Raw genomic sequence first — 25,274 nt, 5'->3', positions numbered from 1 at the left:
ATAATTTTCCACAGAATCAGTCGTTGGTAGAGGAGGAGTCTTTGTATTCTTCCTTAAGGTAACCAGCACCAGCTGGCTAGGACAATCTATTTACATCCTATGAACTTTGCTTGGAGGAAAAAAAAAAGAAGTCCCCTAGCAGGCAAGCCACCTGGAAACATCGCGTTTTAGCTAAGGTGATGTAAATCCCCCTTGGCCTCCTGGGTAGTAAGTACCTGGGGAACTGGAGTGGTAACTTGAGGTGTGCTCACCGCTTGGTGGCCACGTCTCACAAAACTGAGGAAGTCAAGGACTTCCGGTGCACAGACATGAGAGGATGCCAAGTCTGTCACGATCTAGAAAAGTAAGGACAATGTGAAGTTTCAAGTCTGATGCAGCAGATGCCTTTGTATCTTGGTCATCACAAAGTGAAGGTGGGGAAAACAAAGCAGTCCCTGCCCCGGGGTTTGGCAGGGAAGGAGAGGAAATGAACCAGACCCCCACTGTTTTACAATGTTAAAAGTTAAAAATAAAAACGAATTCCCCTTAAGTGGTCCACACTTACCTCTGCTCCTGCTGTGGTTTGTGCCTTCTTTCTCTGTCTGTGAAATCCCGGCTCAAATGCGACCTTGTCCATATGTCCGCCCATACTCTCTTCCTTCCTTGTCAGCACGTAGTGCATTCTCACTCATGACCTTGCTTTACCTTATTAGACTGCGGGTTCTGTGAGGAAGAAACTGATCTGACCTTCACAGGGGCCTCTGATTGCTTATACAAGGCATTTGATATTTTTAATAAAAAAAGGAAACCTCTCAAAGACCAAAGTGTATTAAAAAATTGCTCAAACACAACTTAACTTTAACATTTTATTTTGTGTAAAAAAGGGCAAATTTAGTGAATTATTTTCATCTTGTACACAAAGTTATAATTTTAATGCTTTCACATCCATGCTGAAAATTTGCAATTTGGTAAAAATGAAAGGAACATAAATTTCTCCAAAGAATTTTTCACGCCATTATATACACTTCCTGAGAAAGTTTCAAATACTTTCTCAATGATCACAAGTTACCAAGAAAATAAAAGATTAAATTTGTACAGATATTGGTCTATATATCAAATACATACAGAAATGATGTAAAAATCTTATGCAGTTTATTTTGACCTCTGTCCTCAAAAGATTTGCCCAAGGACAGATGCTTTTCTTTTGTATAAATGACTGTGGCTTTATATTTAAAATATGAAAATCAAAGGAAGAAACCCAGTTTAATCACAGTATTTTTAAAATCCCTTCCCAATAGTAAAGGATCATTACCAAATATATAGCACCATAATACAAATATTGATGGGAGAGGGTATTCACATCACGCAAAATTAATAATAATAAAAACAAACAAACACTGAAAACCCGTGTTAGTATCCGTAGAATAAGAAGTTGATAACAGCTTTAGCTTTCCTCATACACAGCAAAAAAAAGGTTAAAGAGTTTAAACTACCAAAAGCCCCAAGTAATCCTAACAGGAAAAAACAAAAACAAAAACAAACCCAAGGTCAGCAGTACACTTTGAACCGGAAAAGAGAACGGGGCTATTGAGTTGTACTGTTGGAGTTATGGCTAATTCATACATCTCCTCTGCATGAGCTCATTTCGGCTCGTGGGCAGCAGGAGTGAAAGTCTGAACAGCGAAGAGGGCTTCAGATGGGTCTGGACTGCAGGGAGTCCTTACCAACCTTTAACTGCTGGTCATGGGACCAAGAGAAGAAACACCACGAACAGGTGGGAAACTCGGAAACTCCCAGAGCCTGGTTTCGCTCTAGAACTGGAAGCTTATAAACAAATGAGCATTTCACAGAACTAATTACCAGGCTCCAAATCAAATCTCTCCTGACTTACTCAGTTCCCTATAGAGCCCATAAGCCCAAGGTACTGGTAGAGAATGCCTTACAACTGGCGCCTCGTGCCCCTGTTGTGAAATCAAGAGTCCTGGATTTAATTCACGGAGTCTGAGAATACAGATGGTTGTAACTCTTGCTTTGGAAGTCTTCTAGGCTTTACGTTGATGGGAAGATCCTTATAAGTTAAAGATTTGGAAAGTGTGAGGATGTCACATTTACAGTAGGTCCCTCTCAGTAATGTTTAAGATAAATATCCAGTAATTTAAAAGCTGAATTCACATATATTTGACACATGAGAATCAACCTGGCATTGATATGATCTACATTTATGCCCCTAAAGAATCAATATTAAGAAATGTTGACATGCGATTCCATAAATTCTTACACTATAAAGTAACAAATTTTACTTCCAGTAGCAACTACAAAACCTTATGTTATTAACCCCTCTTGCATAGAATGAGGTAAACCTGTGCGTATTACCAATGCTATTATTCCCAAAAGTAGAGCATTATTTTAGAAAATAAATTGCTGGTTTTTAACGTTCTATGAATTTTAAAATTCAAACAAAAATCTTACCTAAAATGGTCTCCTGGGACTTTCCATTAACATTTTTTAAAGCATTCCATAGGTTGAAGGACTGTAGAGTTTAATCACTTTGATTAATTTCTAATTAGCCCTACCTATATTCCAGAGGAGATGGTCGTGTTACCACTCTGAAGAGGCCAGGCTAAGAGACCCAGAAGCACTTCTACAACAGATGCAGTAATTCCTGAGAGTTTAGTTACGAACCCCACTGGTAAACGCTAGAGCTCTCATTCAGTCACAACTCAGAAAGTTAGAAGACGCAGAGAGCAAACCTTTCACCAATTTACCCTTAGATCCTGTTTCTGAAAGGAAGCCATGTGAATTTTAAAACAGGGAATGTTCAAAATGGTCCAAATCAGTTATTGTTAAAACTAATTCTGAACACAGATAAAGACAATTCATACTATATAGATATATATATATATGGAATTTCAAGAAAATTAAATTCTCTTTCAAATTAATTTCTAACAAATCCAGGATAGTTAAAAGCAGAGCTGGAATGATTTTGAAATCTGAAACTTATTCTGGCTTTCAACAGCTTAGAATCTGGTTCTCCTGATACAGAACATCTGCTTTGGGGTGTGGTCATTCCAAGTACTATCTCACCAACGGAGGGAGGCGGCAGAGAACTAATCAAACTCCCTTGTGTAGCGTACTTTTCAGTAAGAAAAATGAAAGAAACTTAGGGTAATATTGCATTTCTCCCAACCCCCCAAAATGTAGACTAGACATCCTGTATATCTTGTCAACCATTCCAGTTAACACTTTAGTGTTAGGATGATTTTAATCATTTTTTAATTAAAGAAAATATAAAAGTATCCAGAGTTCTTCCAGTTTCATATAGAACTCCAAATAAATGTTCACAGAATGATAAGCATTTCTGTACAAACGTTTAAAATGGGTTGCAATAAAATGCCAACAAGCCTTCCGTGATCGAGCAGGCCCCCCGGGGGGCGGGGGGGGGGGGGGTTCGGTTGCGTATTTCTGCAGCAAGGGAAGCTGGAGATGTGACTGGCCTAACTTCGGAAATCCCCAAATCTCCCAACAGGTACCAAAAAGGTTCATTTGTATGGACAGTTCACTTGCATTTTACAACTATATCCTTCTTAAATCATTTCCTTCAATCCTGCTACCCAAACTTCAATCTTACCAAAAAGTTAGAATTTCAGTTCTTGTTAACAATGCACATAAATCCAAACGTGTAAAATATTACAAAATTCTTTCAAAATCTTCAAATACAACACAAAAATTGTCCATCTTTATAAATTGAAAAATTTCCCCCCATGACTAAAATAGTTTCCCCACCCACCTGAAAAATCTGGAACTGAAATTTTCTATGTTTAGCAAAATGTCCCAGTAGAATAGCCCCGCTGTACAGCTGAATTGACTACAAATCAGTCCTGTGTAAAAGTCTTCCCCTCCCACCCTCAGTTTCTGAGCCACTCAGGGCTCTTGTTTGATGTAGAAGTTGGCAGAGCCGTTGCTTTCCTGATCAGATGCTCCTTGGAGGAAGTTATAATCCTCTCCGTCTGTTAACTCCTCCTTCAGCTGCAACGTAGTCACTGCATGAAGGAGATAAATGTACAGGATGTTATTACGCCTTTCTGGAATATTCAGACTGCTTTCAATCTTCATATCCACCAGTTTGACATCTAGGTATAAACATTTAACTAATTTTAATTTTCAAAGTGTACTGGCAGTTAAGGAAAGTTCCAATACAGACCAATACTGCATATTGGACACTGCACAATGGACACCTTCAACAAACTATTCGAGATAATAAGGATCAGCAATTTAACTAGAAAAATTAGAATTTTTCCTTTGGGTTAAGTATTCACTTTTATGTCAATGTCTGTATGAACAATGATGTGTTAGCTTGCATGGTCCTGAAATATATTTAATAAGTAACAACACAAAAAAATAATATAATCTTGTTAACTCCATTGAGTACCTTTATTAAAAAGACTCCCTGAAGAAAAGAGATATAAAGTACCTGAGTTCTTATTGACGACTTGCTTTTTAATGAACACGAACGAACAGTATAGGCAGTCCTCAATTTATAGAAATGTCATGTTCTAATTGGTCTTTATTTTTATGGACAATTATTTTTCAGTTTCTAATATTTTCAGTGGGGTTTAGATTTCTGGGTAACAATCCAACCCATGATAGTCAGAATTTCTAGTGATCTAGTGGGGCTCTAACGCATGGACAAGGAGGAAGACAAAAAAAAGACTTTTTTCTTTGCCGGGCCCAGCACTGATCTCATGCAAAAATTTTAGGCCTTTTAATAATGAGATTTTGCTGTTTTTATAAATTCCTCTTAATTTAAATCACTGTCCCTCAACACAACTACCCAGTAACTTCAGACTGCCCTAATTCCTTTCTCTGAGATCTACCCTCTGCTTCCTGTAGAATTCCTCCCTTCCAAAAAACTAGTTCCCCAATTGTTGAGTAAAAATGCTATCAGCTAGGTGTTAAAAACAAATCTTAGTAACAACCAACCTCTGAGAGATGTGTTTAGGTTTCTTAAAAAGTTACTGTTTAACCAAAACTGAGTTGGTAAAGTTTCAAATAATTTAAAGAACAGGCAACCTTGTATGCTGACACGCTCACTGGAATCTAATCCCATGGTGAGCAGGGCTAAGTTTCTTTACACATCTACGCGACAGAGGTAACAAACTGTGCTTTCCCCACCTTACCTGTGCCCCATGGTTCTTTTACGTTTGACCGAATACTATGAAACAAAGAGATTGCACACAAAACCCTGACAACTTGAGACTAGCGTTCTGGAAGGGCTATGAGCAGTGGGAGCCGACTAGCTGTATCAGCCGACTAGGAGGAAGCTGTGGCAGCACAGTGCTCCCACACTCGTATGTCAGCGCGTGACTGATGTAAGCTGCCTGCTTCCTGCAGGCACGGGCTCCAAAGACAAGGAGAAAGTATTCTGTGCTCTCCACTATGGATCTTTTTATTACAGTTAGAGTGAGCGGATGCACATACATGGAAAGTAAATTGGGAACTGCTTATACAGAGTCATGCCAGTTTACGAGGAGAATTAGGACTCAGTATTTAGAGGAGCAGTAAGCCAACTAAGTTTTCAGAAAGCAGGACCTCGACAGTGTTACCATGCAGAACCATATTCAAACGGCTACACTTTTCGAAGTGAGAGTGCAGTCACAGAAAAGTATCTTGATTTTAGTTACATGCCTTGATTTTAGTTACAAAAGATTATTTTAAAAAATAATGGTCTTTGACATTTTATTTAATAATTAAGAGAACTGTCTTTTCAGAGATACCAATTGATTTTATTTTACTTTTTATTTGTTTTGGTAATGACATTAGAAAATGTAATAGTCCAGAGACAGGAAAGTGAATACACTCTACCCATAACAGCAAAACGAGTATCAGTCAGACTGCTGGAAGGTAAAGCAAACAGGGCTCTTCCTTTTCTTAAAAAAGTATTTAATAAAAATGCTTTTATGAAGAATATCAAGTATGTAACAGTTATCCTTCAAATCTAACCAACATGCATTAATTGTTAAGGCCATCTAAACAATACCACGAAAATAAACACACAAAAAGGAAAAAAAACACCCACGTTTCATTAAAGGTGCAGTACCCACAATAAAAGGTTGATTAAAACAATATCTTGTTAAATGATGATAAGATGGCTAAATGAATGATAAAAGAATTACCGCGCTTCAAGACTAAACATGTGCCATTCAAACAGATGTTTTTTTTTTTTTTTTAATGCAGGAAAGGTAAGTTGAGATTCTAAAGCACATCCTGAATCTATTTGCATTTGCTGTTAGCAACAAATTTCTGGATTATGCTTTTACTCATGTTAACAAATGGAAACAATGTACTTAAAAAAAGTAACTGAAGATAAAGGTGAAACATTCACTCAGATGTGGGGTGTTTTAATGCAGTTTTTGTTTCAATGGACACTAAAATAAAACTTGTCTGCTCTCTTCACACTAAATCATTGCTCCTTACCAGGTCTTACTCTCAAAGAAGGATGGAGAACTAAAATAGATCCCGTGGTTACATTTCACTTTCCACACAAATGCATTTTCTTAACTCTCTTTTCAAAAGGAAGTCACTTTGCTGACTCTAATCACTAAGATTTGAGGAGATAAATGGAAATCGCATTTCCTAGCAACAAGTCCATAAATATAATAAGCGCAACAGCTAACCAACAGCAGTTCTGACATGGTTAAGACATCGTAGTCCTTAGTTTCACCAGAGTGACATCAAACCGGTGCCACACAGGTGCCCCCAGCTCAGAAGACACTACAGACACTGGTAGAAGCACGATCATCCGAGGCCTTGTGTTTCCATCCCATTCATCTGCTCTACGTTCTTGGGTTGTGCCAGCCCCAGAAGTTCTGCTGTACATGAATCAGTAACCTCTCACAAAGTGTGACTCTTGTCTTCAAAATTAGTCTAATGCTTAAAGACAATGCATCGAAAATCCAATACAAATTCAAATATATCCAGGGCTCACAATATCTATAAGTACTTAGGTTGAAGAAGAGTACTTCATAAATAGTAAGTACAAAAAAGAAAAAATTAAAAAAGACAAACAAGAAAACTGTAATGTTCTTTAGATGGACTTTGAAGGTTTTTCCATTAAAGAGCAGATAAACTTGATTTGCAGCCTTACTCTACTTTATATATATGTGTGTGTGTGTGTATATGTGTGTATACACACACACACACATGCAGAAGGTATAAGGATATTAGAGAAAACAGACTGGGAAGGCTCAAGATGATGACCTATTAACACCGTCAGGGAGGCAAAAGCTAAAAAACCATCTTAAAATGGCAAGAAAAATAAAAAGGCTGGTAACTTGAGGTGCAAAAATATAACCAACCAACAAAATAAATTAGCAGACAGAGAAATGAGAAGAAAACTGGAACACCCACCTGGGTGTTCAACGTACAAAAGGCATTTTAAACAAGACAATATGGTTTAAAAGCAACAGTTAGGATGCAGATAAAACTTTGGTTTTCAATCTGATCTGTCCTCACGTCTGCTGAAGTTCATCACACGCAAGTGAAGTCTTTCTGGTATTCTATGATGATATGTTTATTCTTGGCAATTACAAAGGGCAAAATTTTTTATAGTCTTCCTTACAATCTACCAGCTTGGCCTAATCAATTAAACTCAAATATAATTTAATTAATCGAGGTACATAAATCAACGTGGAATTATGGAAATAAGTTTCACTCAAACTGAACACAACCATATGGGTATTGTATTTCCAAGTTCATGTTGTCCGACTGAAGACTGTGGTGAATGTCACTACCAGAACCAAACTGCACTGACACACAACACGCCCTCCTCCTAACGCCCGAGATGCTGGGGAACGCTATGAGCGACGCCTCGCCTTGGGATGTGACTGATCAGATCGATCCCTAACAGCGTATTTCTCTCCTCAGGCAAGTCGCGCAGAATTCTGCAACACAGATGGTTCAACTAGTTTAATGAAATCATGAACTAGTCCAAGTTGTTTTACCATTCCTTAAACTGAAATTACAGCTTTATCCTAATTTGAAGCTCAGAAATGGTTTGTTAAAATAAAAAACTTTCCCTCCCTGATGATTCATCTTAGTGAAAATGAAATTTTTAGTTGAACGAAAAGAAAAACTTATGAGTAAGCACCTGTCATGCCAGACCATGCTTTGTCTCCCACCCCCCTACCCAGACTTGACCCTGCGTAGTACCTGAGGTGCTGATGTAACTGATTACCTGTTTTGAGGCTGGGACTGAACTCTCGGCTAGTGCTGGGAGGTGGGAAGGCCTCCAGGGCTGTCTGTGCTGGAAGGGTTCGATATGGAGGAGGAGTCAACTCTTCGTCACCAGAGAAGCTCCTCCGCACCCCACCTGTCATGGGCAGGCTCGACAAACTGACAGGCTTCTTCCCAACTGGCATCTTCCTCTCTAAATATCAAGTCAAACTAAAGTAAGCTTTTACTTACATGCCTGGCAAGAAAAGTGCATTATATAACTAGGAAAAATCGTGTTGCACAGGAGACTCTGAACGGAGAACCAATGAAGCAAGGTTTGTATTTCTAAAAACAAGGTGTGTGTGTGTGTGTGTTGGACACAGATGGGGGGTGGCATTTTTTGTCACTGAGAGCCTGGTAATCCTGGTTCCTGACTCTCAAGTAAATTTAAAACATAATCAAGCAAAATGACCTACAGAAAGCATTTGGTATGGAGAAGAGCTGGCTTATTTACTTCACAAAAATTTTAGCTTGAGGGGAATTGAGACTTCTGTGCAAGAGCGTGAAGTTTTTAAGACCCTACTTGGGGAGCAGCATTCACTGCCCATGTAAGTGCAAACACTGACCTTCAGGGAGAAATCACACAGGTTAACGTACTGTCTGGGCTGGCAGGGTTTTACCAATATAAAGTGTGCTTCCCTAACTTTTGGTTTATAATTCGCTAGCTTAGAAAACTTGTAATTCTTATTCTGAAGAGCAATTCTAAAACTTAAAGCTTGTTGCCTGCAAGTTCTTAAGCAGTCTAATTTCTTTTGAAATACCCTTTGGTTATAGTTTCTTAAACATAAGCCTTCAAAAATGTATACAATGTTTTCACTAACAAAAAAGATATTCTCAACTTTGCAAATATTGAACAACCAAGCATACCATATTAGTCAGGTTGAAAGCTGAGGAATACTTACATATATTTGTGACTATAAACTGTATTTGTTTCCTTCCAGAGTATACAAATGACCCAGGCAAGGGCGATTAGAAATTATGCTTTACAAAATCAGGACTAAAAGATAAATAAATCTGTCAGACATTGTAACTATGTAAAATGATCTGGAAACTAAGGTACTAGTCAGTATACAGTCAACTCCATTGCCAACCTAAATCACAGACAGCAATCGATTAGACTTTTTCTAATGTACTACACACCTAGAGGTAAAAATGCAAGAGAATCTCCAATTCTCTGCTACTTCTAATGGCCCCTGAAGATGGTATAGAAATCAGTGCTGGTTTTCTGACCCCAGAATGACTAAACTCTGAGGAAAAAAAAGGCTTTTTGGATTGGACGGATCACATGCACACAGCCTACATGACCCTCTCGGCAGAACATGACTTACTTTTCCAAAACATTAGTGAAGAGGTATCCCTTTAGAGCATCACCACAGCTCGTCACAAAACAAACTAAAATAATGAAACCAATCCACCATCTATTTCTGTAAAAAATAAGCACTACCAACGAATATACTGATGGATGATTTAGGTACCAAAAGACCGAAGAGCTGTAAGAAGAAAACAGAGCCAGAATACAGTAATCTGTAGGCAAAGTTCAAACAAATGCAAGGTTTTGTGGCCTATCTACTATTGATTAAATCTGAATACAATGACTGACTTAGGTGTCTGAACCCCAAATTCTTTACTATTTGGGTAAGTTTTGTGGGAAAAATTTCTAACAAATGATTTGTTGAGTAATATAAAAATTAAATAAAAGGAGCAAACAATTTCCTTATAATGAAGATTGTTCTTCATTCATATGGCACTACAGTTCCTTATCCTCAATTCCAAAATTCAAATTTTTAAATGAAACTTTGGTAACAAACCCAGACCTCACTTGGTGATACTATTTATAATCTTTATTTGGTCCATTCAATGTAAATATTTATATATATATATTTGCTTCATAAAAATGCTCCAGAGTCTGTAAGGGGTGTTACATTAATGTATGTCACACATACTGTACTTTTCTAAAATCTAAAAAATTCTGAACTCCAAAACACATCTGTCCCCAAAGGTATACAAATAAGAGATTCTGAGTTCATAGTTCTCTTCCTTTCTATGTCCAAAGGGCAATTTAAAGACATTACAGGTGACATCATAATACGAGCTATTAAAATGTTACAGTTAAAGAACACATATATTTATAGCTAAATTATTTTTTCTAGATAATCTGGAAATCTGATGTTAAATGGGTGCTGATATAATCATTTAGTTAATTTCATATTTCTTCTCACGTTCCTAGCCCAATTAATTCAAAATCATCAAGCTCCATAAACCAGACACAAACCCTGCAAGAGTCACACTAGAGGGAGGCATGTGAATTGCGTACACAATGCTCAGAAATTAGCTCTAAGAAGTATTTTCATTAACCGAAAAGTAATAAAAGACATTCTGAATTCAACATCTTGGAAAGGAAATTCTGAAACCGGAAGTATTGTCCAATAGAAAGGGAAAACACAGCCAGAGCAGCCTGTGCTATTCCAATCGACCTTACACAAAGACGAGCGGTTGTGCATGCTGCGGTCAGTCCGCTGCCAAGCCCCATGTGACTTCTTCCTGATCATTTCCAGATACATGGGAAAGCACTTTGATCTGCCGGGCAATGCACTCGAAAGTGTTTTAAGGTCAAACATGGCAAGCGACTTGTGGGCAAAATAATTCTGGGCCTATGGGAGGCCTATGCCAATAACACAAAAGAGAGGGTAAGAGGCCTAAAAGTTATCACTGATGGGAGGCTGATCAGTTTCCTGCTGCAAGGAGACTAAAGCGCCACTGTACTGGCTGGTACGAGTTTTTAAAGACTGAAAGACTTACAAACTAACAACTACAATCTGATAGGGAAGGGTATACTGATTTTTTTTATGCTTCTCAGTCTCTTGGTTATTAATGAGACAGATTAACACTTATTTTAACTTATGACAAGTCAGCTAGAACAAAAGAACTTTTAGTTTTAATCCTCAAATCTACTTTTTACTTTAAAAAACAGCTTTACGTGAAAATAATCTTATCTTAGAATGAAATATTCCATGACTGTCTTCATGAAGAGAATCTATGGTTTTCTATGGCGGGGAAAAAAGATTTTAAAAGACTCAGGTAGAGCTATCAATATATTTTATACTATTTTGGCTATTATTTCCAATGATCACTCATTTTACGGTAAAATACAATATAGAAAGTATATTAGCCCTCAGCCAGTTAGCTCAGGGTAGACTGTTGTCCCGATACGCCAATATTGTGGGTTTGATCAATGGTCAGGGCACATACAAGCATCAACCAATGAACCCTGGCCTGTGTGGCCAAGTAGGTTGGAGGGTCATCCTGCAAACAAACAAAAAAGCTCCATGTTCGGTTCCCAGCTGGGGTGCATGCGAGAGGCAACCAACTGATGTTTCTGCCTGTTCCCCCCCTTCCCTCTCCCCTAAAATCAGTAAAAAAACCTAAAAAATCAACCAGTGAATGTGTAAGTGGAACAACAACTCAATGTTTCTCTCTCCAACCTCCTCCCCCCCTCCAAAATCAATCAATAAAAAAAAGAAATTGCACTTAGAAAAATTTTCTGAAGCCTAACTTTGTTAGCCATCAACTTGAATTTCTTGTAAGTACTGATCTAGACTGTTTTGGTTTGTAAGAGTTTTGGGTTTATTAGGCTCCCAGTCTATTATAAGCATCAAACATCTGCTTAAAAATTTTTTAATAAAAAGGTTTTAAAAAAGAATTAATTTCCAGTAGGTTTACATATTATTTCAAAAATCATTTGTAGACTGTATTCTTTAACATGTTACAAATATCATGGTGATCATTTTTCCTGTCAATTAAAGTACATGTTCCTCATTATTGAAAATGTTTGCCTTTTATAGCATACTGCACCTTTAAGCATAATACACAATTTATAGTCATCAGTTCTCACAAGGGATATGATTTTCTGTGCAAAGATACCATGACCCCAATTGGTTAATAATTTAGGAAATGTATATAAACACCATGTGATGACCCACTTTTCTTATGTCCTTTGTATTGCTGGGACTTAGCCTTTTTCTTCTGTTTTGAGGAACCTGATTGGCTTTCTCTTGACGCTGAAAAATAAAAGGGAAAATTGGTACCAGCTAATTGATTACAAGTAACTACAGGTACAACTTAGATGGACTGTCTTTACCAAGACCATTCTGCTTATAAAAGTATGCACTGCTTTGAAAATAAGGGTGCTTGTGCGGATAAAACCACGAACCTTAACACCATACAGATTCCGCTATTTATTCAGTAAATATTTATAATACACCAGGAAATCTTATGGCTGTAATTTAAAACTCATTAAAATAAGTCTAGCGTAATTTGGTGAGTGCTCCTACTGTTGTGTTTCTATCGTCATATTGTAACTGACTATTGAGTTCACACGGCCATGGTGCACATGGTCTGATTCTGTGACACTGTTGCTGAGTCTTAAGATCTTACCTGGCAACCCATCAGACATAGGTATATTCTTGTCCTGCGAGCTCACAAGATGATTTATGTGAGACAGTCCTCTGAAGAATTGCTGATTTTTACAAAAGGACACCTTTTCTGTATACCAACTTACACTGTGATGCTGGAGGCTGTAGTTGATATCCAGTTAACTGACACCACCCTACAGGATAGAGGTCAGGGGACTCACAGTCTACCCACTGATCATACTCTTCTTCCCATCCATCAAAATGTATCCTCAAGAGACGATGAATAATGCGAGTTACTGTGGCTACACATATTAAACGTGGCTCCATGAGATCTACTGCTTCCAATTTCATTCCGACACGAAACCCGTGATTTGGAACATCCTGGCATGGAGAAGCAGAACGTTAACACTGGAGAAGAGAACGCACGGCTCCGCTATCACTACAGAGGAAAACAAGAAAGCAACGCAACCAAGTAACAGAATTTAAACCAAGAAAAATCCTAGATAATTCTTTAGCTATTGAAACATAAAAAGATAAAGCATTTAAGAATTAGTTAGGTAATGTATTCACTTCCATTTTACTGAAGTTAAAAAATAAAACAAAGTTTGGAAACAAGCTTTACTTCTTCAGTAAAAAATGAATTTACATGGTTTTATCACTCTATTTTTTAGAATATAAATCTCCACTAAGAAATTCTAATATATTTTGATCAAATAATGGTTTGCATTTGTGTGTAAAATCCCACATAATTACCATGCCATCTTCCACATTTACCTTATTAAACAGTTTCACTGGTGCTGCAACAGAGCCCGTTTCCCTGAGGTAGTCAAACCATTTAAAAGGAAGTTTAGTGTAACCTGGAAGACACAACTGGTTTAAGTAGCAGTTCATTTAAAATTAGCATAATACAAAAAAAGCAGGTAAAAAAAGTAACTCAGTATATGCTCAGATATTAGGTCATATGACAAACTTTTAACGCATGCTCTAATACTGCTGAGTCTGATAGTTCCTCCATGTCATGAGGATATTCCTCCTTTTCTAAGCAGACACTGGTGTAACCCACTTATCCCAATAAGTGACTCTCCTTCCTCTACTATAAGAACTGTAGACTGTTGCTTCTTCAATTCTAGGCTTACAATAGTCGAGCATTTACAAATTCCCAGTGGCATTTTTCTTCCTTTAAAAGAAAGAAAACTAGCTGGACAAATACTATTTTTATAGAACTTTGGTTTTAGCTTTCCCTCCGTCTTTTCTTAAGAGAAAAACATAGGCTCAGATATTGAAATTAGGAAAGTTGATGGTTAGACCACAAGAGCTATTTAAGGGATATCTTTCAAAGATTGTATCTTTTAAAAAGCCACATGGGAACCTAAAAATGAAAACCTGCCCCCCTAAAGAATCTATTTTTTAAAAAAGCTAATGTACGCAATAACCTAGTGAGCCTACACCACCATCTCAACAGGGCCTGAGAATACTAATTCATATTACAAAGTGTACAGATGCTGAGAAAAAATTCTCTACTAACACAATTTATTAAAGCTAGCTGGAATACCGTGCTTTGTTTTTAGGCCATCCCACAGTTCTTTTACGTGTGCCTGCAGTTACATATGCAACATATACCCGTATCAGGCATTCAACACAGCAAGGAATCTAGGGCTGTGTTACATGTTGTAAACAGATACCACGTAAAAAGAAAGCAAGAAGGAAAACCTAAGTGTGTGTATGAGCATGAAGTACCTCTAGGTGGAGTAAGTTCAATCATGTTAATTTCACAGAAACCAACAGGGAAAATAGAAGGGGAGGTTGCGTGATAACAGAACCAGTCAGATCCGTCTGCTGCTTCTGAGCCATCGATCCCAATCATCAGGAATCCGTCAGCTAGCACCTTTTAAATTAAAAGAATTCCAAATATTTGAAATCAGACACCAATCTTAACCAAAATAATTTTTAAAATTTAAGTGGCACACTAAAAGAAAGGAAAATCTATTACATAAAGGTCTCTTAAAAGTTAAAAAATGCTTCATTATTTAAGTTAAATAGCTAAGATGATAATGGAAAAGTCTATGCAAATTCCAGTGTGTACCAGAAACAAAAGCAGGGTCACGAAGAACTGACTTCAGAGGTCTAGGAGAAGCCGTGCCTTTGCCAAAGGCTAAGACTGCCTGGTGCTATGAAATCACGAAATTGGGCTGAATGCTCTTTCACAATTAATTTAACTATCTAATTATGGTTAGGTTCTAAATCTTACTCCGAAATAACTGTATGTCTTTTCTTTGGATTTATCACATAAGAAGAGTTTTTCCAACTGTTCACACCTTCTTCAAGCTCCAACTTTCTCTCTCTCATCCCACAGATAACCATGCTTCTCTACAAGAGAATCTAAGGCCAGCTATGCAGGGTCTCCCCATCCCTTCTTTCGCACCTCAAATTGTTGCAATAGCCCTTTTCCACCCCTAACAAACTTTCCCATCTTGTCCTATTACCATTGGTACCTTTGCCAAAACACCGTCTTATACTCTAAATCTAATGCCCCCCAATTTCTATTACATTAAAAATATTTTATGTGGGGAAAAAAAAGTAAAAATACTTTATTTTGAAACAGTTCACTGCACAATGAACTCCTATATTGTCTGCACCTAGAGACCCAATTCAAGTTTTATATATATGTGTATACACACACACTCTAAGTAATTTCCTGCAGTCTGACTTCTGTCTTTACCCATGAAACTGCTAAGTTTACTAAAGACCTCAGTTTGTCAAATCCAGTGCCTTTTTCCAACACTCATCCTCCTTAAACTTCAGCCTCCCCGCAGTATCCAATATCCATTGGCTACTCTTAACTTTTTGAAACATTTTCTCCCAGACTCTCATTACAGTGCAGTCAACTGGTCAATATTCTCATCTCCGATCATTCCTTCCACATTTTAGTGGTGGCTGCCCTTTCACCTCCAACCCTTCAGTTTCTGATGTTAGCCCTGTTCCTCCTGTTTTGGTGTCCTTGTCCACACCCAACGCTTCAATGACAGACTTCTATGCCAACAATCCCTCCAGTTCCATTGTGAGTTTGTCTCCATTCTACTTTCTCAGTCTTGCATTTTACCTGCAGGCTGAACATACTGCCTGAGAGTTAACATAGGGCATCAAACTAACAACTCCTTCTCTTATTCCTTCAAAGGTTATCAATTACAAGTCCCACAACTCCCTACAAACACCCGGTCCTTTTATCCCTGCCATTGACTCTCTTCTCCACTGTCCTGTTTGACAGCATTGAGTTCAGTCTTCCCGTACGGACGGTTCCCTTTTGCCAGTTAAACTTCCCTTTGGTATGACCTCTGTTTATGCCAGAATGCTTCACCAACCCATCCTGTCACTAAAGCAAGCTCAGAAGGTCTGACCAAGCATTCTAAGTTTGCACTACTGGGTTATACATTATCTCTCAGTCTCTGCTCCCAAGTCCCTTCCTTCTGGTGTTTTCTTCTATATTGGGTATATACAGGCTAGGGCAAAAGTAGGTTTACAGTTCTGAGTACACAGTTTATTCTTGTATTATTACTTATTATTACATTTATAACTGTAAACTTACTTTTGCTCCACCCTGCATAGAATAACTTTCTCTTCAAGCTTTGTCCAAGACCCCTGGAAAGAACTACCCCCATCACATGGGATTCCTTTCCCCCTTTCTAAATACAACTGACTGAACTAGGGGCTAGTCTCTAACCTCCAGGGGACCAAGCCGAAGGGTGAGTTCAGCTGGATTCTCTCTCAGTAACTAGAATGAACACAGAGACTGTCTGTCAGAGCTGGAACCGAAAGGCTGTGATGCAGAGCAAGACTGGGCAGCACGTGCAGACTGTGTGGGCACAACGTCAATCACAGGGAAGCGGCACGGACTCAGGACAGAGCTGGGGGAACAAACAGGCCCATGCCTTTCCAGTTCTCATCCCTTTTCTTCCATGTCTGTGAGACCGTCCACTGTGTCCTTGGAGTAACCTTCCTAGAACTAACTTGGATGGGTTTCTGTTTTTCTTTTCTTTTTTTTTTAAAGCTTTTATTTACTTATTTTAAGGGAGGGAGGGAGAAAGAGAGGGAGAGAAATATCATTGTGGTTGCCTCTCACTTGGCCCCCCACTGGGGACCTGGCCCACAACACAGCCATGTGCCCCGACTGTGAATGGAACTGGTGACCCTTTGGTCGCAGCCAGCACTCAAATCCACTGAGCTACACCAGCCAGGGCTTTTTTTAAAAAAATTATTTATTTATTTATTTTTAAAGAGGGGAAGGGAGGGAGAAGAGAGGGAAACATCAACATGTGAATGCCTCCTGAGCCTCCCTACTGCAGACCTGGACCGCACCCCAGGCATGTGCCCTGACTGGAAATCGAACTGGTGACCCTCTGGTTCGAAGGCTATCACTCAAGCCACTGAGCCCTGCCAGTCAGGGCTGGTTTCTGTTTCTTATACAGAAAAAGCATTGCCCAGAGTACTCAATGCAACTTGTCTGATGTGCACTGTGTGTGAACCACTCGTCATTTCCTAAACGTGGCCTGTACTCTCCTTCCTGGATGCCTTGTGTGCATTCTCTTCCTATGGCAGTTTCCTCCGTACCTCAGCTGGGCCCACTTTTATCATCCTTCAAGATCACGTTGTCAAATGTCCTTCCTTCTACAAAGCTTTCCCTGATTCCTCTGAGCCAACGTCATCTCTGTTTTGTCTGAATCCCAACAGTACTTTGTACCTTTCTGAAGCCATAGTCATCCTTTTATTAAGCTTATTTTTGTACATCTTACCTTGTGCCACAAGACGGTTAAGCTTTTGAGAGTCCCCCAGCACAGAAGGCATTAATTAACTAAGCATTTCCTGAGTATAGCCTGACATTGTACTCACTGGACACTTCTTTGGACAAGAGCACGGGATAACGGCACTGAGCCCCAAACCCAGAGAGTTAGAGTCACCTAGAGAACTCTGTGCTTTCTTTCTTTTTAAAACAAATACAGATTTCTGGGTAGTATTTCTTGTGATTCTGATTGAGCAGGTCATGAAAACCTATGTTTTAAATCACAGCAGGTGACTCTGATCACTAGTCGGAAAACGAGGAAGAACAGGGTTTGGAGCCAGTCTTTTCTAGCTGTGTGACCTTGAACAGGTGCTTGAGACATGACAGCCATCATCACTGTTTTTAATCCTTTTGGCTTAAGGTTTTAAACTGGGTTGAAATGCAAACCACAATTTAAGTTACACCTTTATGTAAGTACACTCAGGATCAGTGGTTCTTAACCCTGGCTGTGATAATGGGTTACCTGGGGATTTGAAAACGAAAACAAAAACAAAAACAAACACGCCAATTCTAGGGCCTCAAACCACACTGATTAAATCAGAGAGGGGGACAAGAGGCCCGATTACCTATTTTTGTAAGTTTCTCAGGAGATTCTGATGCCTAACTGAAAAGTGAGAGCCACTCTTCTAGCTCTTTTCCTAAAGCAGTTTTGGAAAAGAGGAAAAAGTAAAAGTAAAGAAAAAAAGAGAAAATAATTAAAAAAAAAGAAAGCACTACCAAAAGGAAGGAAAAGGCACAAAAAGTTAACACAGGAAACTAAAGATAATATTGGCCTTGTTACAATTCTGTGTTGGATTAGCTCTGACCAGGAAGTAATTTAATTAAATATTCTTCCTCTACTCAGGACATACTTCAACAAAAAAAGGTGGCAGACTCAAGATGACAATCTTGAGAACAAGCTATACAAAAAGAGAACCTCTGATAAGAGAATTCAAATTCATTTTGAAATTACTAGTAACTGACTTCCCAGTTAAGATCCAGAAACACGTATTTTATGTCAAAATGAATTGTGTTAGGGCTTCCTTCTCCTATTACCTTAAACACAGTTCCTATAACTGCATTTCTGTATTTTAATACCCATTCTCTTACCTTTCTAATGGTTGCGACACATATTGTGGAAAGATTTAATGGGTCTATAGCTTCCAATTTCATTCCTTCCTTGAACCATTCCCCACTCTGGTCTACTTCTTTTACCTAAAAAATTACATGAAAGCACATCTACTGTTACAAGTGTTATAATTTTAGTAATTACAATGTTACCAATTAGAAAAGGTTTACCACATGGAAACACCAAATGCCTTCTCCTACCTACCTATTTTTTAACTCACACTTCCATTAGGGAACAGAGAGAATTCAGGTAAGCAGACAAAATTTAAGGGTAATTATAATCAATAGTTGTGACACCTAGGAATTACAAGGTCTCAATCCTTTTAAGTGAACATATGTAATTGTGATTTCCATAATTTAGGAAAAAACCCACAACCCTCTTTCAAACATAATTTACAAATGAGGGTTCTTATAAAAACTTCTTACCTTAGCAAATAAATGTGGTGGTGTATCAAAATGTCCATCCTGTTTCTTTGTAATATCTACAAGGAAAAGTTACATACTAATCTGTCAGCATTTGTGAGAAGATCAAAAACCACGTTTCTTTGAAGGTTTCAAACTCACAAGGTATGTATACTTTAAAACACGGCAAAAATACATGCCTTCTACATTTACGGTGAATAACCTTTAATAGTCTCTCTTCTCAGGGTACCTGTGCCATTAAGTACAGTCCGCCAATTAGAATGCTGGTTATTTTCCTAATTAGGGAACTACAACTTTAGAAACATGTTTTAATGTGTTTAGTATTAAGTCTAACCACATGTAATCCTGCTATTTTGATTAAAATTGAATGGAATGGGAAAGGCTATCTTTAGATCTTTCACATGGGCTGGATAAGAACAGTGTGAAAAAACAAAATGTAGTTGTGACCAGAAGTGCATTATTTTAAAATTGAGAAAAGTGGAAGGAATATAAAGGAATTAGGACACAAATATTCTGGTGTGAAGCTTCCCTAATTAAGGTAGAACAAGCAGCCCAGACAACCAAACTGCTATTTTTGACCTATGCTATTCTGGAAAGAAAAATAACCAACTAGTACACTTCAGCCTCAATGACACTGTCAACAGTTCTTGTGACAGGTGCTTACCAGATCTTTTGAACCGATGGCCTATGCTTCGAGACCAACCGATATGATGGATTAATGGGCTGTGCATGTGGCACCAGAAGTCATCCGTTCTGTCTTCACTGTCTTCATACACTAGTCTTAATCTTCCTCCGATTATACTTTCCACCACTGCTACTCGTGTTCGACACAAATGCCTCTTGTCAACCACTTCCACTCTCATGCAAGGTTTGAAAGGATACTGCATACTTTCTGAAACCTTGAAACAAAAGCAGGCAACAACTCTTTCAAGACGGAGGTCTACAAGTCACTTTACTTTTGTATTATTAAAACTATTGATATTTAATATGGCTCTGGCTCACTAAATTAAAACAATTCCTTAATAAAACTCGGAAGTTACTCCTTTTTACACAGCTCTCCTTTGACACTCCAGTCCTTTCTAAGCCTTTACCTTTTGTGAGAAATCGGGAGGAAGTGTTTTGGCACCAGTAAGTCGTTTCACTAGAAAAGCTTTCCAGTTTGTATACTTATGCTGAATAGCTAGAACAAAAGAAATGACCAGTTACACTTTAGTGAAGAGTATAAGTGCTTCATAAAGTATTTGTTAAGGAAAAATAAACTTCCTTACAATATACAATATTAATCAAGGTCCTGAAGAAGGTTAACAAAAATATAGAAAACAAGTATGTCTTGCCAGCAAATATGTTACTTGAAACCAAAAAATATAATTTTAATTTCTGTATCACCTTAATGTTACGAGTGAAACTGCATTGAACTATGTATATTTAAATAACAGTAAGAATAAACAAACTACTTACTTCTAGGAGGGACAAGAGGTTTTCCGCTGGCTGCACACCAACCAACTGGATGGATATCAGAACTACATACATTGCACCAGAAGTCTAGAGCAGAGTCATTTTCAAATCCTTCATATCTTAAAAGGGCACTGTAACCTGAAATCAACAGATCAATCACCACATAAGGAGAAATCAAACAAAACAAAACAGGATCGAGCGCTGGTACCGGCTGGAAAACGTTAGCGTGCATCTGCACCAGCAACACCTGCGGGACTTGTGCGCAGACAGATGGCCGGGCCCCACCCCAGGGACTCTGATTTACATCTAGGGTGAGTCTGAGGATTTGCAGTTCTAACTAGTCCCCAGTGATGCTGCCGCCACTGGGGCGGGGATCGGACTTTGAGAACCACTCGGTGCACCGGACAGCACTCCAACCGAGAACCATTTGTGTAACAACCATTTGTGTAACGCAGCTAGTTTAATGGTTTTCAGAGTGTGGCTTCCTTCTTTGAATATATTTCAATATCACTCATAGTTTCTTAAATTCTGAAAAAGAAATCTGCAGTGAAAACAGGGTTGGGAAAGTTCTAGAATGTGTAGTTTTGAAAATACAAGAAAGATGATTGTGTGGTTAATAAAACCTTTATAGAAATCCAGTTAAAATACATTTCAGAGAAATTACTTTATCCAGCTAATAAGGTGACCAATTATTCTTGGATAATTTGGATTTATCTATTTCCAAAGTCTAAAATTTTCAACCTATTTATTTGGAAATAAGACTAGGAAATGCTACATAAAGAAAGTCAATAAATACAAACAATAATATGTGACATCATTTAAAAACTGTATCTACTAAGCAAATAGGAAGCTGTATTTCATAGAAAGAACAGAAAGGTTATAATATAACCTGTTTATAGTTTAATAAATCTTATGTTGAAATAGATCAAAGTTTAACTTAAGGCCTTTAATGGAATAAAAGAGGAGCAATAAACTTGTATTTCAGGCCAGGAGGTAGGTAAGTTCAGTCAGCATTTTCATGAGTTAAATCTGAGATAAAAACTTACAGCATCAAAACTTTAGTCTTAAAATTCAATAATTCACAGAAAAACTCACGAGTCTGTTAACTGTTAAGCTCTAGTTCGTAATTATCATCAGGCTCACTTCTAAAACATCAGTACAGTGGCTAGAATAAGATATATGAGGCAATTAGATAAAACAGAAAAGTAAAATCAGAGATGGAAGGTAGATACAATTCTTAGATATTAAATGCAACTGACTTGAACATCTAGGACAGAGACAGTATATCGCTGTTTTAAGTTACGGTGCAGAGAATACAAGCATTCAGAATGCTTACGCAGCTGGGGAAATACCTGAAGGAAAAGGTGGGAACTGAATTGGGTTACATACAAAGAATGGGACAGACTTCCAGTCAGGATGGTGGCATAGGCAGACACGGCTCACCTCTTCACACAACCACATCAAAATTGTAACTAAAATATGCAACAACCATCACTCAGAACCGTCAGAAGTTATGTTGAATGGAATTCTGGTAACTACAGAATTAAAGAAACCGTATCTGCCCAGACTGGTAGGAAGGGTGCATGTGCAGAAAGTGAGTGGTGGCTAAAACTTCGGGAGGGGTATCTTGGGAGCGAGGAGTCCCAGCCCCACACCAGGCTTCCCAGCCCAGGGTTCCAGTGCCAGGAAGATAAGTCCCCACAACTTCTGGCTGCAAAAACCAGTGGGGATTGAGTCTATGAAACAAACTGCTGGAGTCCCAGGAAGTTCCTCTTACTGCACCCACACACCGACTCACCTACTTAGACTCACTCCCTCTGAGCTCCAGCACTGGGGCACCAGCTTGAAAGGCATCAGTGGCATAAAGGGAGGAACCGAAGTATCTGGCATCAAGGTGAGCAGAGGCCACCGTCCCTTTTCTAAAACCTCCCCTGAAAGAGCCTGCAAGCTAGTGCCACAGCTGAGACCTCATCAACATGGCTAACGCTCTGACCAGCCTTAGAGATTCCCAGAGATGCCGTCCCACCCAACTTACGGGCCCACTCAAGCTACTTTTCCATATAAATGCCTGGTCTTGGCTCCTGCTCTACAACTTCCTAAATCCTCTCAAACAAGCAAAAGGTGGCCTCAGTGAGCCCCTAGCTCTGCATTAGCAGCAGCCAGCCTAGATTCACAGCTTGGCTTCACCTAGGAATCTTCAAGCCCAGCAAGTACCAGCCATCTCAGAATGCTTTACAGCTCAGGCAGGGTGGCCTCAGGCAAAACACAGGTGGGGGCTGATCTTGGCCTGCACCACCCAGGGAAACCCCAGGGCCAGCACACACAGTGAACAGCTACAGACCACACTGGAGCACCACCACCGTGCTGCTGCACAACTGATCCTCCACGGAGGGCAGAGGTTGGCAGTCAGTGGTCACAGCCAGTCCCTGCAGCTGAATGACCTGGGTACATCCCTCCCATTGATCTGCCAAGAGCAACCAAGGCTCAACTACAAGGGGAGGGTGTACTCAGCCCACACAAAGGGTGCACCTCGAGTACCCAGCTTGGGTGATAGGGGAGGCTGTGCCACTGGACCCTACAGGACACCCACTACATTAGGCCACACTACCAAGACATGGAGTCAGAGCACCTCTCCTAATACATAGAAACAAACACAGGGAGGCTGCCAAAATGAGGAGACAAAGAAGGATGGCCCAAATGAAAGAACAGATCAAAAAACTCTGGAAAAAGAGCTAAATGAAATGGAGATTAGCAATCCACCAGATACAGAGTTCAAAACACTGTTTCTAAGGTTGTTCAAGGAACTTAGTGAGGACCTCAACAGCATAAAAAATATCCAGTGAGAAACGAAGGATACACTAATTGAAATAAAGAACATTTGAAAGGGAAATAACAGTAGAGTGGATGAAGCTGAGAATCAGATCAATGATTTGGAACCTAAGGAAGCAAAAAACAACCAATCAGAACAAGAAGAAGAAAAAAGAATCCAAAAAATTGAGGGTAGTATAAGTAGCCTCTGTGACAACTTCAATAGGTCCAACATTTGCATCATAGGGATGCCAAGAGAAGAGAAAGAGCAAAAACTTGGAAATCTATTTGAAAAAATAATGAAAGAAAACTTCCCTATTTTGTTGAAAGAAACAGATCTGCAAGTGCAGGAAGCACAGTCTTAAACAAGATGGATGCAAAGAGGCCCACTCCAAGACATATCAAAATTAAAATGTCCAAGGTCAAAGATAAAGAAAGAATCTTAAAAGCAGCAAGAGAAAAGCAGTTAGTTACCTACAGGGGAGTTCCCATAAGACTGTCAGCTGATTTCTCAAAAGAAACTTTGCAGGCTAGAAGGACTGGCAATAAACATTCAAAGTCACGAAAAGCAGGGACCTACACCAAGATTGCTCTACTCAGCAAAGCTATCATTTAAAATCAAAAGGTAGATAAAGAGCTTCCCAGACAAGAAAAAAAACTAAAGGAGTTCATCATCACCCAACCATTATTATATGAAATGTTAAAGGGACTTATTTAAGAAAAAGAACATCAGCCCTGGCAGGTTTGGCTCAGTGGACTGAGTGCAGAGCTGTGAACCAAAGGTCGCTGGTTCGATTCCTGGCAGGGCACATGCCTAGGTTGTGGGTCAGATCCCCAGCTGGGGGTGTGTGAGAGGCAACCCATTGTTTCTCTCACACATTGATGTTTCTCTCCCTCTCTTTCTCCTTCCCTTTCCCCCTTTCAGGACAACTGTAACAGCATAATCAATAACATATAATTATTTGTATTACATTTAAAAAAGAAGAGCATGGCACATTCCTGTGGGAGTGAGCAGAGGCACAGACATGACAGAGAATAGGCTATATGAGGGAGGAGGAAGATTGATCTCATCAGAAAAGATCACTTATGTTGGGGAGCAACAAAAAATTTGGTCACTGGTATATGGTGCAACTCAAACAGCTGTAAATGCTGACCACACTCATCCTTTAATGACAAAGAAAACATTAAAGACATTTGAGCAGACCCTGGCCAGGTAGCTCGGTTAGAGCATCACCTGGGTATGAAAAGGCTCTGGGCGCAATCCCCGTTCAGGACACACAGAAGAATCAACCAATGAATGCATGAGTAAGTGGAACAATATACTGATGTTTCTCTCTAAAAATCAATAATTAAAAAAAAAGACACTTGAGTAGAAAAACCAAGTAAGACCATTTTAGGTAAATTAAGTTTATCAGCAGAACATAGTGACCAGCAGGCAGGGTGTCTGAGGGAGAATTTGTGGAGAGGGCTACAAAGAGTAGGATGAACAAGACACCTCTCCCAGTCATCTAAGGACTTTTCTTAGTTGAGTGGCTGTCCCTCCTCTGAAGTACTACAGTGCCCTCCTGTACCACCACTCACTGAGCACCTTGTCATTAACGTATCCAACATCGGGCAGACGTCAGCTTGCTGAAAAAAGCAAATCTTACACTTGGGCACATCATTCGCTTACAGCGTCTAATGTTGTAAATTCCTAACGCGTTTATTTCATGAGCAATAAAGAAGGGCCAAAGTACATAAAGGCAGTCAGGATGAAGAAAAAAGGAAGAACCCAAGATACATAAAATTATCAACACTAGTTTATTTTTGGTATTATAAATCTTATCACTTTTTTTAGTACCTCAACTGTGTGTTACTTTTCAAAGTATTTCCCTATTCCAGGAGTTGGCAAACTATTAATGGCCCACAGACCTGGCCTGATGTTTTTTACACTCTGCCATCTAAGAATGGTTTTTACATTTTTAATGGTTAAAAAACCCCCTAGA

At 38.9% G+C, this 25,274-nt stretch overlaps 1 protein-coding gene across 7 annotated transcripts in view; it reads right to left on the bottom strand.

Moving 5' to 3' along the window:
• Nucleotides 1-833: 833 nt before the first annotated feature.
• MBTD1 (mbt domain containing 1) overlaps nt 834-25,274 on the bottom strand; it is a 66,804-nt gene continuing 42,363 nt past the window's right edge. For 6 of the 7 annotated variants that reach the window (XM_024572888.3, XM_045182117.2, XM_045182115.2 and 3 more), the window contains 10 exons: nt 20,485-20,619; nt 20,118-20,206; nt 19,691-19,925; nt 19,030-19,085; nt 18,586-18,690; nt 14,400-14,547; nt 13,437-13,519; nt 12,809-13,043; nt 12,231-12,308; nt 834-4,019 (listed from right to left, as the gene is read on the bottom strand). In XM_024572888.3, coding sequence (XP_024428656.1) covers nt 3,901-4,019; nt 12,231-12,308; nt 12,809-13,043; nt 13,437-13,519; nt 14,400-14,547; nt 18,586-18,690; nt 19,030-19,085; nt 19,691-19,925; nt 20,118-20,206; nt 20,485-20,619 — 1,283 coding nt within the window. In that variant the 3' untranslated portion in view covers nt 834-3,900. The remainder of the gene's footprint in view (nt 4,020-12,230; nt 12,309-12,808; nt 13,044-13,436; nt 13,520-14,399; nt 14,548-18,585; nt 18,691-19,029; nt 19,086-19,690; nt 19,926-20,117; nt 20,207-20,484; nt 20,620-25,274) is intronic. The other variant, XM_045182118.2, reaches the window with a different exon arrangement.

This window comes from Desmodus rotundus, chromosome 9, assembly GCF_022682495.2.
Source record: "Desmodus rotundus isolate HL8 chromosome 9, HLdesRot8A.1, whole genome shotgun sequence".
Lineage (NCBI taxonomy): Eukaryota > Metazoa > Chordata > Mammalia > Chiroptera > Phyllostomidae > Desmodus > Desmodus rotundus.
Note: the sequence above shows the minus strand (reverse complement) of the source record. Positions and strands in the feature narration are given on the sequence as shown.